Source organism: Danio rerio, chromosome 1, assembly GCF_052040795.2.
Source record: "Danio rerio strain M-AB ecotype USA chromosome 1, GRCz13ab, whole genome shotgun sequence".
NCBI classification, from domain to species: domain Eukaryota; kingdom Metazoa; phylum Chordata; class Actinopteri; order Cypriniformes; family Danionidae; genus Danio; species Danio rerio.
Window position 1 is genome coordinate 38,006,345 of NC_141021.1, and position 15,922 is coordinate 38,022,266.

General features: G+C 36.6%; 3 protein-coding genes across 4 annotated transcripts in view; 1 reads left to right on the top strand and 2 right to left on the bottom strand.

Annotated features, from left to right (window-relative positions):
* The window catches only part of znf827 (zinc finger protein 827), a 789,732-nt gene that overhangs the window by 251,137 nt on the left and 522,673 nt on the right, over positions 1-15,922 (bottom strand). The window lies entirely within an intron of this gene.
* frem3 (Fras1 related extracellular matrix 3) overlaps positions 1-15,922 on the bottom strand; it is a 36,719-nt gene that overhangs the window by 8,570 nt on the left and 12,227 nt on the right. The window contains 14 exon segments of the mRNA NM_001137659.1: positions 313-644; positions 742-873; positions 1,944-2,247; positions 2,504-2,662; positions 3,388-3,518; positions 3,688-3,870; positions 3,970-4,134; positions 4,226-4,423; positions 5,463-5,672; positions 5,826-5,975; positions 8,043-8,294; positions 8,911-9,036; positions 9,297-9,527; positions 11,004-11,150. Of these exon segments, the coding sequence (NP_001131131.1) occupies positions 313-644; positions 742-873; positions 1,944-2,247; positions 2,504-2,662; positions 3,388-3,518; positions 3,688-3,870; positions 3,970-4,134; positions 4,226-4,423; positions 5,463-5,672; positions 5,826-5,975; positions 8,043-8,294; positions 8,911-9,036; positions 9,297-9,527; positions 11,004-11,150 (2,720 nt within the window).
* Positions 1-15,922, top strand: part of hhip (hedgehog interacting protein) — a 220,362-nt gene that overhangs the window by 3,381 nt on the left and 201,059 nt on the right. The window contains exons 3-6 of one of the 2 annotated variants that reach the window (XM_087235223.1): positions 333-595; positions 5,505-5,690; positions 5,841-5,886; positions 6,602-6,729. The gene's annotated coding sequence lies outside the window, so the exon portion shown is untranslated. The remainder of the gene's footprint in view (positions 1-332; positions 596-5,504; positions 5,691-5,840; positions 5,887-6,601; positions 6,730-15,922) is intronic. The other variant, XM_087235224.1, reaches the window with a different exon arrangement.

Sequence of the window (15,922 nt, forward strand, 5' to 3'; positions counted from 1 at the left end):
ACAATACTTGCTTACCCCAAAAAACCCAGAAACAGTTTCCGTTTTTTTGTGAAAACTTAATTTTTTTTATGGCAAGGTTGACATTTGCACGAAATTGCTCATATATATATATATATATATATATATATATATATATATATATATATATATATATATATATATATATATATATATATATATATATATATATATATATATATTTTTTTTTTTTTTTAATTTATTTATTTTTTTTTTTATTATTCAACATCTAAAACCTTCTATAAAAACTTAGCCAAGCTTTGAATGATGCCTGTTCCTTAAAAAAATCCTTACCTGTCCATCTGTTCCAATAGATCCTCCACAGACGTTCAGCAGCTCTGACATGTCATAGTAGCTGCTGAACTCCCACAGACATGCCTCCAGGTTAAGGTTGCGGTAGAACCGAAGAGAATTGGCACTGCGCATGGCCACGCTGTACTGGTATGGAGAAGTCTCTCCAATGATTTCTGGGTTCTTTGTGGCATCAGTGATGAAGCCATGTGCCGTTTGGATCTCGTTGAAGTCCAAGAGGTTGGAACAACGGTGGTTTCCAACTCGTGTACCATCTGGACTAAGGGTGAGCTCAAAGTTTGAAAGGGGACGTGTGGAGATAATAGGCAGCATACCTGATGAAAACAATGGATTTAATCACCTGGACTTAGACATTTTTGAATGATTTTAAAGTATTGTTTGTTATTGTATTGTGTGTAGATGATTACTCACCATCCATGTGGGGCATAGTGACCGTGAGTTTGATCAGATTTGGGTAATCTGGGTCATCTGGGCCAGTGTAACGGATTTTTGCTGAAAACGGTTCAGCACCCACGGTGCCAGCTATACGAGGCTGACACATGCCTAAAAACAGAGGACAACTTTATTAACTTTAAAACATACATTTTTGTCTGTTATCTTCATCTGCATTTTTGGTACAAATATATAGGTCTGAACAGTATAGAATTTTTAAATGCTCTGCCAAAATGTTAATTGGCCTTGCCACAAAAAAAAAAAATAAATACTTGCATTGTAATAAATGACCAACATTGTTATAATAAATAAATACAAAATCACATAGATACAAATGAAATGATGATAGTGATATAACAAAGATACAAATCAAATTAAGTTTCAGTTCTATGCAAAATAATTAGGCATGCTCCGATAAGGATTTTTTGCAGCCGATACTAAGTACCAATTCCTTGTGATGGTGATTGTCCGAAACTGAGTACCAATTCTAATGCTTGAAGCTTTAAAATGCATAAAGCATATTTCTTCTCTAAGTACGATACTTAAGTGGAGTTTTCTCCTGACCTTAGAGAATAAAATAAAGATGTTGCATATAATCCCTTAAACATGCGTCTTATAACAATTTAGGTGTGAACAGGTCATAGTCAGAAGGAGCTTTACAGAAAATTACTGATAAAACATGAATGAAATAAAAAAAAATAGTGATAAAAATGACACAATGCAATTTGGAAACATTGCAAATGATAAAAGAACAACCAATCAGGTCTCAATAAAAAAAAAAAAAAATTCAATTTCTTTTCCGACTTCTTAACTAAAAGGAAAAACACACATGCATCTTCCTCTCCTTGTAAAGTCATAAGCAAACACTTGCGATCAGCTCATGAGATTGGCCAGATCAGCGAGTGCCTATTGAGTCATAAAATGTGATTATTGGCTGATACTGATCTCCAACAGAGCAATCGGAGCATCCATAGAAATAACATTACATAGTCTAAACTGTAAAATTAAAGATATACGATGCAGACACAGGCCTAAAAATGCCAGATAACTTAATTCACTTTTAGACTAATTTATTTTTCTAGACATTCAAAAACAGTTAAGCAAACAAAACCCTGCTATTTTATATTAGTAATTCTTAAAGAATTTAGCCATTCAAATCATTGTGGTGACAAGAGCCTCACCCTCCTGTCTGCTGATGACCACAATGGGTGAGCTGAGCTCCAACCCGGCATTTCCATTGGCATTGAAGGCTCGGGCTGCACACTGTACACGGGAGCCCGCCTGAAAGTAGATAGAATCCAAGGTGATGGATTTGGTGTTCGTGAAGAAGGTGTTGGTGTCCACTTCCCGCATAGGGCTGGTGACTCCATCTGGCCCACTAGGGGCACTAACCATCCAGCGGTACTGAGTCATTGTGTCATTGATGTGCTCCGATGAGCAAATAGAGCCAGTCTTGTCAAAGTCATAGTATTTGGGATTGCAGGCCTGGTAAACATACACACAAGAAAACAATCAGAATTACTGATTTTTTTTTTTAAGCGTGAGAGACAATTGAATGCATGAAATATAATTGGTTTAATTTCATGTAATAAGCACACTTTTCTTTTTTCTATTGTAAAATATCAAAAGATATTTTTTTAAAATAATTTCCCTTTATATGAAACTTGACAGGGAAGCTGTAGAAATGGAGGCATAAAAAGAGCCATCAGTGATCAGTTAAGAATGTCAATATAGTACTTACAGTGACACACACTACAGCATAGCCATTTGGAGGGTGGGGATTGTCTTTAACTCGTATCGTATCATCATACAGCAGCAGTGACACCACCTGAGGCACTGCTGGGAAGGTGACATCCGCCACACTGTTCATCTCTTCGATGTACACAATAGCCTTATTCATCTACAGAAATTAGTAAAAGAAACAATATTTTAAATTATTAGTCTTATTTTAGCTACACCAGAATATGGCAATCTTTTGATTTGCTGCATTTACTTGAGAATATTCTTTAATCTTAAAATATTGTGTAGTCTAAACCCAGCATTAAGGTTTTTCTAAAAACCAAAAGTTGAATTCCTCAAAATAATGTTCTTGAAAACCATTGTCTCAAATTTAAATTTTGCTATGCTATCAAATAACTTGATGACAGATGCTGCTAATGAAATATTTAAGAACTGAGTGTTTCAAGTATCTGGAAATACAAGAAGATGTTTGTCTACAGCTCCAGGACCTTTAAGTTTGGGATAAAACATATTGTGAAGAAAATCACTATAGAGGCACATATCAAATGCTTAGCCAGAGATGTGTCTTGATGTGTGAGGTTTCTGGCTATCATTATGTATTTTTTATGATTTTCACTGTCAATAATATCACAAAAACGTCTCTAAGGCTTTGACTAGAGTGTGTACATGTTCAGTGGATAAATCTGTTTATAGGTCACTGTGCCTATTGAGGCCCATTTACATCATACAGGCTCCTCTGAAAGAGACTGGAGACAGCGATTGGCTCCTGCTGACAGAGGCAGCTGCCACATGGCTATTTTAGCTAGAAAGGCACGTTAGCGTGTGTCTGTGCGAGTGTACGATGTGGCGTCTCCGGGGGTATTTTTAGAGATGATGGTCTCTGACCTGTGTCTCAGCCACCATAAACTCGTCAGGCTTCATGTGAACTGTGAAAGCCTCACGGATCTCTCTTTGTCCATCATACATAATCTGGATCTCCACCACATGCTCTGTCTCACCCTCTTTAAACTCCACATCTGTAAGGGCATACAGACATACACACACACACACACACACATTTCTGTGACTCTGTCGAATGTCCAGTCCATTTGTGCAGGATGTTTCTAATTGTATTGATAATTCTTAAATAATATCTGCCATTAACGTGTCATCTTATGAGATAGCTTTCATCGGTCTTCTGCTGACCTTGAGAAAGGGGATTGTAGTCCTCCCCTGATGTTGCAGAGCCATCCTTGGTGTGAATTCTCACCACAGAGACCTTAGAGGTATCGCCCAGACGCAGGACAGGAATCTTCGCTACAGCGATCTCTCCAGGACGTTGTGGCTCTATCACGCTGTATTTGATCTCTGAAAACCTGATGATGGACTCTGAAGTGGATAAATCATTTGGTTTTGCTTTGAGAAAAAGCTCATAAAAGCATCACACCAATATTTGTCAGGAATAAAGAGGAACAAAAGAACACTCACTATCTTTATGGTCAGTTATGGTGACCAGAGCTTCTTTTGGTTCCCCGATTGAAGCTCCGTATGGTGATTTGCTCTTAGGTGTGCCCAAAACCAAGCGGAACTCCTCGTGGTCTTCATAAATTGAATCATCCACTAAAGTCACTATGCAAGGCTTCTCAATCTCCCCTGTGATCATACAGATACAAAAGATGAACAAGTTATGAAAGCATTTATGAATAACAAGCTGATTATAGGATGAGTTGAAGTACATGCACACCTGGTAGGAATACTATGGTGGATGCATCAGTATTGGGTCTCTCATCATAGTCCATCATGACTTGGGCAGATCCTTGGCGGGTAAAACATCGGACTGTGGACATCTGACTGATGTCCCCACTACGATACACCATTGCCTTCACCTCTCCCTCACCCTCAGCCACTTTGTACTCTGCCTCCTTAAATTGAACTTTAGGCACTGCAAAAAAAATAACGACCAGCATTTCTCCTATGATATACAGTATGGCTGATATATGAGTTGTTTCCTCTATCTTCAGTTAATATCCCCTGAAGCTGATATACACTATGTGACTAAAGTTTTGTTACCTATACAAGTTTTAGGATTTCTAGTTGATCTTTTGGAATCAGAAGTGGCTTATATGAAAGGCAAAAGCCTCTAGAGTACTCTTATTTCACTAAAATAAAATATGATCTTGTCTTGATTTTAATTATTTAATTAGGACAGTAAGGTCTGACTTTGCTTAGCCGAAGTCTTGTCACTTAACAGAAATGATGTACAGTATAGAATTTAAAGTCCTGGTGTAGTGGAAAAATAGTTAATATTGTGTATGACTCCCATGAGCTTGGAGGACTGCATCCATACATCTCTGCAGTGACTCAAATAACTTATTATTAAAGTCATCTGGAACAGCAAAGTAAGCGTTCTTGTAGGACTTCCGAATTCATCAATTTTCTTTAGATTCATTTTCAATGCCTCCTCTTTCATCTTACCCCAGACATGCTCAATAATGTTCATGTCTGGTGATTGGGCAGGCCAATCCTGGAGCACCATGACCTTTTTTGCTTTCAGGAATTTAATTGTGGAGGCTGAAGTATGAGAAGGAGCGCTATCCTGTTGAAGAATTCGGCCTCTCCTGTGGTTTGTAATGTAATCAGCAGCACAAATGTCTTGATACCTCAGGCTTTTGATGTTGCTATACACTCCGCAGATCTCTCACACACACCCATACTCAATGTAGCCCCAAATCATGGCTTTTCCTTTTACTAAACTTGACGGATTTCTGTGAGAATCTTGCGTCAATGCGGATTCCAATAGGTGTTCTACAGTATTTGTGATAAATGGGATGCAGTTCAACAGATGATTCATCTGAAAAATCTACCTCTGCCAATTTTCCAAATGATCAACTAGAAGTCAAGTTATTATTTATTGCTCTTAAAACTGGAATTGAAAACAAGACTTTTGCCAGTTAGTGTATATGTTTATATCATTTACTTACAGTCTGTAACAGTGTCGTTTATAGTGATGACTGTTTTGCTAGGTTCTCCAAGGACTGCATTCATTGGCATACGCATCACCAGCTCAAACGTCTCCGGTCCCTCCAGCTCTGGTTGACCCAGGTCATCAAGAATAGTCACACGGAAAGTCTGCATGGTCACACCTGGAGCAAAATCCAAGTTACGGCTGATTCCCACATAATCCAGACCCGCTGGGAAGGAGAGGAAAGGTTGGTGGAGATGTTCATTACGGAAGATAAATACATGTGCATGACTGATTACTTTACAATGTTACATTATATATTTCTTATTTAAAAAATCAGACATAAGCAGCTATTGTTTTTGACAACTCTGACACTCTTTACCTTCTGCTGAAACAGGATCAGTCCTTCTGGAGCGAACCGTGACAGTGGCTGTTTTTGAAAGGTCAGTTCCAGTTCTCCATACTTTCACCTCCACATACCCATAACTCTCATCCACTGTGTACTCGGTTTCCCCAAAATAGAATGATGGCTCTGTTACAAAGGAAATAATCAGTCAACTGTTTTTAGCAGTTTTAATGAATGTTCCCTATTTTTCTTATGATTTGTTATCATGTAAATTAAAAATAATTTTCTTAGACCAGTCTGAGACTAGTAATAAAAAAAAGTTCCTTTTAATTATATATTTTTCTAAATTAATATGCATTGTTTTTTGTCACGTCATATGATCAGCATAAAAAGTTGTTCAATTGAATTGATTAAATTTCAGCATTTGATGCACTCTTGTTTGCTCTAAGGATGGTAGTAATTAAGTTTACAGCACAAGTTGATGATCCATGTCATTCAGAATGACTTGATACTTTTTCCAAAAATGTCATGTGGTTTATTGGAACCACGATTTGTACTTTTATGCCAAATTCATTGCGATCAGTGGTTACTAATAATACTTGTATTGCATATTTTTCTTAGTTTTAATTACTTTTAAACCTTAAAACTGTATTTTGTTTTATGTTTAAATAACATTTTCATTGTGGACTTTAATCAGACTTGAATATATAAGAAAATAAGTGCCCTCATTAGGTAGCTAAAATGAGATTTAAGGCTATTGTTTTCAAAACCTTCAAGAGATCCTCTTACAAAGAGTTGTTCTGATCCATTAGTGCTTCAGACAAAGATCTGGATCTGCCATCACCTCCAAGACAGCACAGGAAACCTACCATCATTACCAACGTCTCATCTGAGTGATGAAACGTCATCTCTGAGTCTACTTCAGTCAAGATGCACTTGGGTAAGTGATTATGTTTGCGTGTGTTAGTTTGGGAGGTCTGAAAGGCTTCTAGAGCAATATCAGTATCAGCCCAAGATAAATGAATGCTGGGGGAAAAGGGCTTTTTTGGGGCTGGGGGTAGAGGCCATAAGTTTGAGGGACCATACAAAGAAAAAGAGGGAAGTGACACCTCCATAGACAGCAAGTCAGAGACACAACAAAAAGATTCCAACTCTGGCTGGCATCCAGACCACAAGTCTATCCAACAGTGTTCCCATCCCCCCTACAACTAGACACAAATATACTACCAGGCCATTCCAGACCCACCAAGACGCTAAGCTACAATCTGCACATTAATCTTCAATAGCTGCTTCTGAAAAATAGAGTCTAGGCATGCACTTACATTATTTACACATAAATATCTTCTGGGGTAATTTCCCAAATTGTGGAGGATGGAAGTGCTTTTGACTACTAGACTGTTTAAGAGTCAGGTAAAACACCTCTTTAATAGTGACACACTGAACATATGAGAAATGTCAAGATGTAAATTTTGGTTCAGGACATTAAATTAGAATATAAGAATTAGCAGATGGCAACCTATTGCTTCTACCATGCTCTTTTGAGTTGTGCACACAAATCCTAAATCCTGCATGGACAGGATGTTCAGAAACCTTTTTCAGTGACGTCACTGAGGATCATGGGTCATTACAGAGGTCGTAGGGGCCTCAATTGTGCTCTCTCAACTTGTTTTGGGTTATTGAGTTACCATTCTGACAAGAACAACAGTGGTATGACCACAAAGTAAAGATTGATTGTTTTGTGGCAAGTTATCCTTTCAAAGCAAGTATAATAAAAAAAGACAAGCGAAATTAAGTATAGGTTAGATTTGTTAATGGTTTTGTGTCTTTACAAGGATAAAGACGTCACTTTTAAACTCTAATGACATAAAAGAACTTGTTTGTATTATTGAGAAAATACAGAATACAGTTGGACTGACTTGCAGTTCTACTGTATGAGTATAGGAATTGTTCAATAAAATAATAAGTGTGACCACAAATACGTTTACATTGTGAAAAAAATAAAAACACCTGATAAAAGACATGTTTTCTGAACATCGGATCAGCTTTTTTTTTTAATAAAAATAACGACTGCAGGAAATGTGAATAAATTGCATTTTAAATACATTAAAATAAAAAAGCAGAAAAGTTATTTTAAATTTTAATATATTAATATTTTTTATCAAATAAATGCATCTTGTGTGAGCATTGTAGATATTATATTCAAAACACCCTTTTGATCCTTAAACTTTGGAATGGTAGATATAGCCGACTCACCATCATCATTATCAGCCAAGATGACCACTTTGGTGCTGGGGAACTTGGCTCCTAATTGGCCACCCATAGGCATACTGAGGGACACATTAAAGGTCTCTTCTTTCTCATAAAGGGAGTCGTCAATGATTATAATGCGACATGACTTTTCCCGCTCATCCTTGTCAAAACGCAAAATACTGGTGTAGTCCTCGGGTCGTGTGATGTAGTCTGAATAGGAGAGCACGGTGCTGGGGGTGGTTCCTGTTGCACTGCCTGTAAAGAAGGATATCTTCTTTTTATACAAAGAGACTTTTAGTTGTCAATATGTCAGAATTAGGCATGGGTCGATATAACATTTTGACGTCATGATAACCTTGAATAAAAAATACCACGTTTTCACTGGATCACGGTATTATGATTACTGCACAAAAATAAGTTATTTTAAATGTCTGGGTAAAACAAAACAAAACAAAACAAAACAAAAATACTTTTTTCCCTATTAAACACAATTTATTTTATTTTAAGAAACATTTATAATATTTTGGAGCAGCAAACATGTCAGGCTAAATGGTTAAAATTAATCACTGACTTGTGACACGCACGCCCGCACGCATGCACGCACGCACGCACACACACAAACACATACACACACACACACAAACACATACACACACACACACACACACACACACACACACACACACACACACACACACACACACACACACACACACACACACACACACACACACACACACACACACACACACACAAACTTAAGACTTAAGACACATTATTCACATAATTGTAAAGTTTTATAAGTTTTAATAAGATTTCTGAGTTATCATAGGAGTCAAAAACTAAGGCATATTGTATTTTCATATTGTACCTTGATGTGTGTAACAAAGAACCATCAATTCTTGGCTGACGTCTCCTGATCTGTGAACTGGGACTAGTAGTTCTCCTATGTCCTCTTCTATTTGATATTCTGCTTGTGGGAAGAACACTGTAGACTCTGGAAAGAGATACATTCACATGTTAAAATGTAGGCAAATATAATGGAACATTTTAATATTAATGTAATAAGATTAGATCAATTTTATTTCAAAATGATTAGTGTTATTTCAATTGTTTCTATCTACAGTAGTTGCTTCCATTCTTCTGAGAAAACGAGATACTTCATTTTGATGCACACACTCTGGAACCAGCACTATAGGCCTATGTATTATACAAAACATTGACAAATGAAGAAATTGTTACGTATTATGTAATTACCATCATCAGGATCCACAATCTCCACAGTGGCTTTGTCAGGGTATTCAAGAACAGCCATTACTGGCTCTGAGAGCTGGATTGCAAAAACCTCTGAAGTTTCAAACTCTTTGTCTGTGAAAATCTTCACCTTCCAGGTTGCAGAGGTCTGTCCAGGATTAAACTGGACCTGTTTCTGAGCTTTGCCACGGAAGTCTTTGTCTTGTTTTGCTGTGCCATCTTTAGTGCCAATGCCTAGGGAAGGAAAACACTGTTTGGATACTTTAAACTACAAAATAACTCAGATTGATTGTTTGTGATGTGATTATTGAAAGAGCAGGACTACAGCATTGTGACGGTATAGATGTCGACTGACTAATTTACTACCATTTATTTTAAAAACAGCAAAAGGCTGTGGTGTAAGTAAGGGTTTACAGGTCTGTAAAAATACCAAACGCAGAAGGCCCAACTTGTAAAAGCTGCAAATAAGCATTCCAGTTTTAAATGAACTAAATCTTTATCTCCACAGAAAGCTTCGAACTAAACATTTGTGATGACTTGGGGTGTAACATTACAAGTATGCGTACTAAACATTTTCAGTATAGTTCTATTGGTGCACGTGCACTGATTGCAATCCTTGTTTACGATGTGGAACACAGCAACTTATCAAGAGACATTTTATAAACAGCGTTAAGTTTAAAAACCAAAATTGAATGAAATATCCATATTGGTCCATATCGCCCATCTCTAATTTGAATTCCCTTTCTCTTTAATTTTTTAAAATTTATTGACATTTTATTTTATTTCTCTATATATAATTTAATCTAAAAGAAAACATTAAACATTTATACAATTAATAGTTTTTAATATAAAAACTAAGGGTCCTTTCACACCTGTGGATCGGTTCTCTTGTTCCGAAACAGGGATTAAAATTGTTACAATGTTGCACTTTATTCTCGATGTGGTTCGCTTTCACACACAGTTTCTAAATGGACCAAAATAGCTAAAACAAGTCACATGTGAGTAAACTCTCCTCACATTGGTCAGAAGTTCACGGTTTATTTTGCAGTCCCGCTCAGCTGTTATAATTCCTGATTTTAATGTATGACGATGAGCAATAAGACAATATAAACAAAAAGCTATACTTTAATTTTGAATGGTGACTCCCACAGATAAATATAAAATATATATATTTCAAAGGTAAGACTTTATCATACATAGCAGTTGGCTTATGCATTATAGGCTTTAAATCATAGAGAGAAATAACAGAAAAACCAAGACTGCTGTTCGGTCAATTTTCCTAACAGATAAACAGCTTTGTTAATAGTTCAGCATGCTTTCACTTTCGTATTTGACATGAAATGCACATTTACCAATAGGAATGACATGCCGCCCTACTCATAATATTTCTCTCTTTATATAGCTATATGCCTATTACATATCCACAATACACTGTTAAATTGACCGGTTCGAATCGTAATGCTTTCACACTACAATTGATCCGCTCCAGAGTTTGTTTTAATCAAGCCGAGACCACCTCATTCAGGCGATCTCAGACTGATTGAATTGCCATTTTCTCATATGCCAACGAATCGCACTAACTGGGGAAACGAGACAGGTTCTGAAACATAAGTCTTGGTGTAAAAGCACCCTAGTATTTTGCAACTGAAAAGTGATCAAAGGTTGGTAATGTTTTGACTGGGTATCTTAATCACATTGATAAATACTTACTGATAAATGATGTCTCTCCCAAGTATCCTCTTCGTTTGAGAGTGACCTCCAAAAACTTTGCAGTCTCGTCCACAATATAGTATTCCCTTTCCATGGATATCCAGGCCCAATTGAGACGGAATGGTTGTGGCTTCAGCTTGTTGCCCCCTTTTCAGAGAAAAGCACAATGCATTTGTATTTGAGCCTTGGTGCACACGATTGAACCGCTTTCTAATGATTTCATCCCTTTCAAGTTCAGAAATGTAGAAAGAAAGAGAGACAATAAGGGCAACATGAGCTTGAGTTGTGTCTGTGGATATGCTGGAGTGGTTTCGTTTTCCATAAGGACTCTCCACCCTTTTTTGTCTTTTCCCTGTTTACTACTGAAAAAAATCAGTTTTCAATAAAACATGTTCACACAGTCTTCTTTTTTACTGCTTTTGTTGGATTATGAATGAGGTTCAAAAGGAATAAATCAGCCTAGTGTCAGGTTAGTGCTAAAACCCATACCGTGAAAGTGTAATGAAAGCAATTATTATTGTGGAATATTGTGGTTGGTGTAGATGAACACAAACGATAGAGTTTCGGCAAAAGCCATAAAAAAGGCAGTGACAGTGTAACTTTAAACTAAATATGAATACCTAATTCTTTTTTTTAACAGATAACTATAACCTGTACTTTTTCAGCACTATTCTAGCACTTACATGTCAAATAAGATATTCTCCAGTGGCTAATTATAATGTTGAGTAATCAGATTAAAGTATAATCAGATTAGTTTCTCACCATGGACTAAACGATGTTAGCTGTGAAAAGATACAACCATGAACCTTGACTGACTGATGTAGGATAAAAGACTAATGACTCCAAAAGGATCCCCAATCTCATTTTGCAATAATCCATGCTACCCCATGACTCTGATTATCCCTAAAGAGAAAATGTAAGTTAAATTCACAAGCTGTTCGGATGTTCTCCAGCATTTACTTTAGAAAGCCAGTTCTGAGGCTTTGATACATCCCTTTAGATGACAAAAACCTGATGGAGGTCTGTCAACAAAGTATACACAGTTGGTGGGTAATTGCAGTAAAATTGCAGCTTTTAAAATGGAAACTTAAAAATTGTTTGTTTGTTTTTCTTTACACTTTTTATCGTTTTATCAGTCCCCCTGGAATTTTGGACAAACTGTGAGGCTCTGTAATTTTCATAAATTTTTGACCTCACGTTGTGTGATTCGTATTGACATACTGTCTCCAAAACTTTAAGCTACAGATAATTTCATGACAATGCACACAGTGCATAAAATGAAGACAAAATGTCGCAAGACAGTTAAGAACCCCATATGCTGGATTCAGTGACTCTCCCTTACTGCTGCTTGGTGTGTGTGTGTTCGTGTGTGTGTCATCTATGATGTCCATACATTTGACGCACTGCCCATAGACATAATAGAAAGCATGGTTCACTTTCGGTATGTTTCTTCGACACTTCAACACGGCCACCATCTATTATGATAACTAAAGGTACTGCCAGTGTCTGTTCAAGATTTGTTTTTGTATGTGTAAATGTGTGAAGTATGACAAGCAATGTATCAAAATTCCACTGATTTCATGAAATAAACTTTGCATTTCTGGATTATCATAGCTCAGCTCTTTGATAAGGAGGATAACTCTCCTTTCTCTCTATGCAGTATTGGATGAACACAATATGTAGCCTATCCCTCTTTCTTTTCTACTTTGGAGAAAAGAGAGGAGAACAAAGTATCACCGCTTGAACCTACACCGAAAAGTTTGGCATTTGTTTGGATTAATTAATACGCATCAGAATTTGTGTGCAAGGTTTGTTTACACGACAAATTTTTTGCATATGAACATGAAAAAAAAAACACATACAAAAACTTTGAACTTATGTGTGAAAAGACCTTAAGGCTTGCTTAAAATGACTATAATACCATTAAAATGCTAATTAAAGCAGAACTAAAACCTTATTGTAGAGAGTGTAAACAGTAAAAACATTTTATTGCTTTACTAAAACAAAATATAGGTCTCATCTAAACATTAAGCATGACTTGAGAATGAAAGTATTTCACCTCATTTAGAAAAGATGTGTACTACCAAAACAGGCTATTTGCAGCCACTGATATAGTGAATAATTCTCATTAATTTTTGTCAGTTTTGTTTGTTCTTTTTGCTTGCAGTTTTTGAGACAGGTGGTGTTTTAAACTGTTCCCAACCTTCAAAGTGGGAAATAGCACAAACAGTAACAGTAATATTCAATAAAACAGCATCATCGTGGCCTGAACTGGCCTTCCTCTTTACCACCCTCCTTTCAGTTTAGGAAGTGGCTCAACTTGACATGACAGCATTGGCCTTGACCAAGCTCAAGTGTCTGACAGCTCTACCTAAAAATATAGAGCACATTTTTCATTTTTATCTTTGCCCTAGATTGCTGAAGGGTTGTTAAATGCGTTGAAGCTGATTGACACAGAAGATGTGTGGGAGACGCATACAAATTAGATGTTTTTATCTCTTGTTAATCTCTCACAAATGTGTGAATACTCTGCACATCTCAGGCACATTATCAGTTAAGATCTAACTATACAGCTGAACGTTAGCAACAAGTATTAAAAACAAACTTATAACAGACTTATTAAACATCCCAGGAGAGAGAATGTAAAGAAAATGAAACACGTTTTGAAGGCTGAATGGAGGCTCGTACTTCAGCCAACTGCCTCTTTCTTCAGGAGACAATTTTCTTAGGCACACTGCCCGGTTCAAGTATGAGCTGATATTAAGCTTAGTGAGACTGTATCAGAGGATTATTAAATGGACAACATGCAGACAGAAGGCTCTCTTTCAGTTAAGAATCTAACGTTCACCTGTGAGACATGAGGGATTTGGGACATTTTTTTCTGGTGCTGGATAAGGCCACTTTGTCTGAAAGATTATAGAAAATAGTTCCACTTGCAATGGAGACAATGTCCCTCTATTTAAAAAAATATACAGTATATAAAAATTTAGCACACACTGTTCTAAAACAGGGCATCACGGTGGTGCAGTGATTAGCACTGTTACCTTACAGCAAGAAGGATGCTGGTTTGAGTCCCGGTTCACGCTGTGTTTGCGTGGGTTTACTCTGGGTGCTCCGGTTCCCCCCCACAGTATAAAGACATGCGCTATAGGTGAATTGAATAAGCTAAATTGGCCGTATTGTATGAGTGTGGGTGTTTCCCAGTGTTAGGTTGTGGCTGGAAGGGCATCCGCTGCGTAAAACATATGCTGGATAATTTGGCAGTTCATTCCGCTGTGGCAACCCCTGATTAATAAAGGGACTAAGGCATAAAGAAAGAGAATTAATGTTCTAAAACATTGATTAAAGTTAGCGATTAAAGTAGCTAATTTTACAAGATGTGACATTTAGCAATAAAAACTCTGTAACATACGTCTTTAAATATAGTCTCTAAATAAATAATATAATTGATTGAAATTTATGGGATTCAAGCTTTTCGTTTTTTAAGTTTTTACTGTAGACCTACTTTAGATATTTCAAATTTCATGTGTAAGCATAACTGTTTGGGATCACAAGAAGTGTCAGTAAATAGTTAATTCATTCATTCATTTTCTTGTCGGCTTAGTCCCTTTATTAATCTGGGGTCGCCACAGCAGAATGAACCGACAATTTATCCAGCACGTTTTTACGCAGCGGATGCCCTTCCAGCCGCAACCCATCTCTGGGAAACATCCACACACACATTCACACACACACTCATACACTACGGACAATTTAGCCTACCCAATTATCCTGTACCGCATGTCTTTGGATTATCTAAAGATCTTTTTTTTTTTAATTATTATTTTTAAAAGGTTTTCGGTTAACCACATTTTGTGGCTCACTGATGCCAAACTATATAGACTATATACAAAGTTTGGGGTCAGTAGGATTTTAAAATGTTTTAAAATAAGCTTATCCTCCTCACAAAAGCATTTATTTAATCAAAAATGCAGTACAAATTGTAAAATTGTGAAATGTTGTTGCACTATAGAATGACTCTTTAAAAGTACTTTATCATATAATTATTAATTTATTCCAGAGATTTTAATAATGAAATTTCAGCTTTGTTACTTCAGTCTTCAGTCACATGATCCTTCAGAAATCACTCTAATATTGATTATTATTAATAATAATAATATTATTATTTTTAATGGGAATAAAAGCAAAAATGACTAGAGTAATAATTACAATACATAATTGTACAATACATAAACTAAATACAATACATAATAAATTAACATTTAATAAATAAGTATTTAACATTTTTTACAAGTAATAAATGCCGCCTTGATGGAAATAATAATTTTATTTAAATCATTGAATAATATTAATAACTATAATAAAAAATTGACCCCAAACTTTTGACCAGTATTTCTTTTATGTTGAAATCTAATGACCAGAATTTAGTTTAATGACAGATCCGTTATAAGATCCCCTTTAAAATCACACTGGCTAAATAACGGCATCCGCACAGATGCTTTGATCCACTATCAAATCCCCATCACTGCACTGTTATTTCCGGAGTGAATTTAGCCGTTAGAGTTGACAGCCACCTCGGGCAATTTCCTAAATAGGTTTATTGCTATGTTTGGAAAGCAGGTGCTGTTCAACGGTGACCGTTGGGGCCACCTCCGTTTTCTGACTGTGCACTCTTTCTCACACCATTTCTCAGTGGTTTTCAGATTCCAAGAGAGGGGACTGACAGCTGTATCCTCACTCCCAGCACTTATCCCCTCCCTTGTTCTCCCCTTTTGTCAACTTTTATCTGTGCATGGGAGCAACAACTGAAGCAGACGGCAGGCACTGTCTGGGTGGCCCAAACCCACTGTCCTGGTTCTTTCTGCTTCGTTCTACACTCTAGGGGGATTTGTGTCTACAGTGAACAAACAACACAAAAG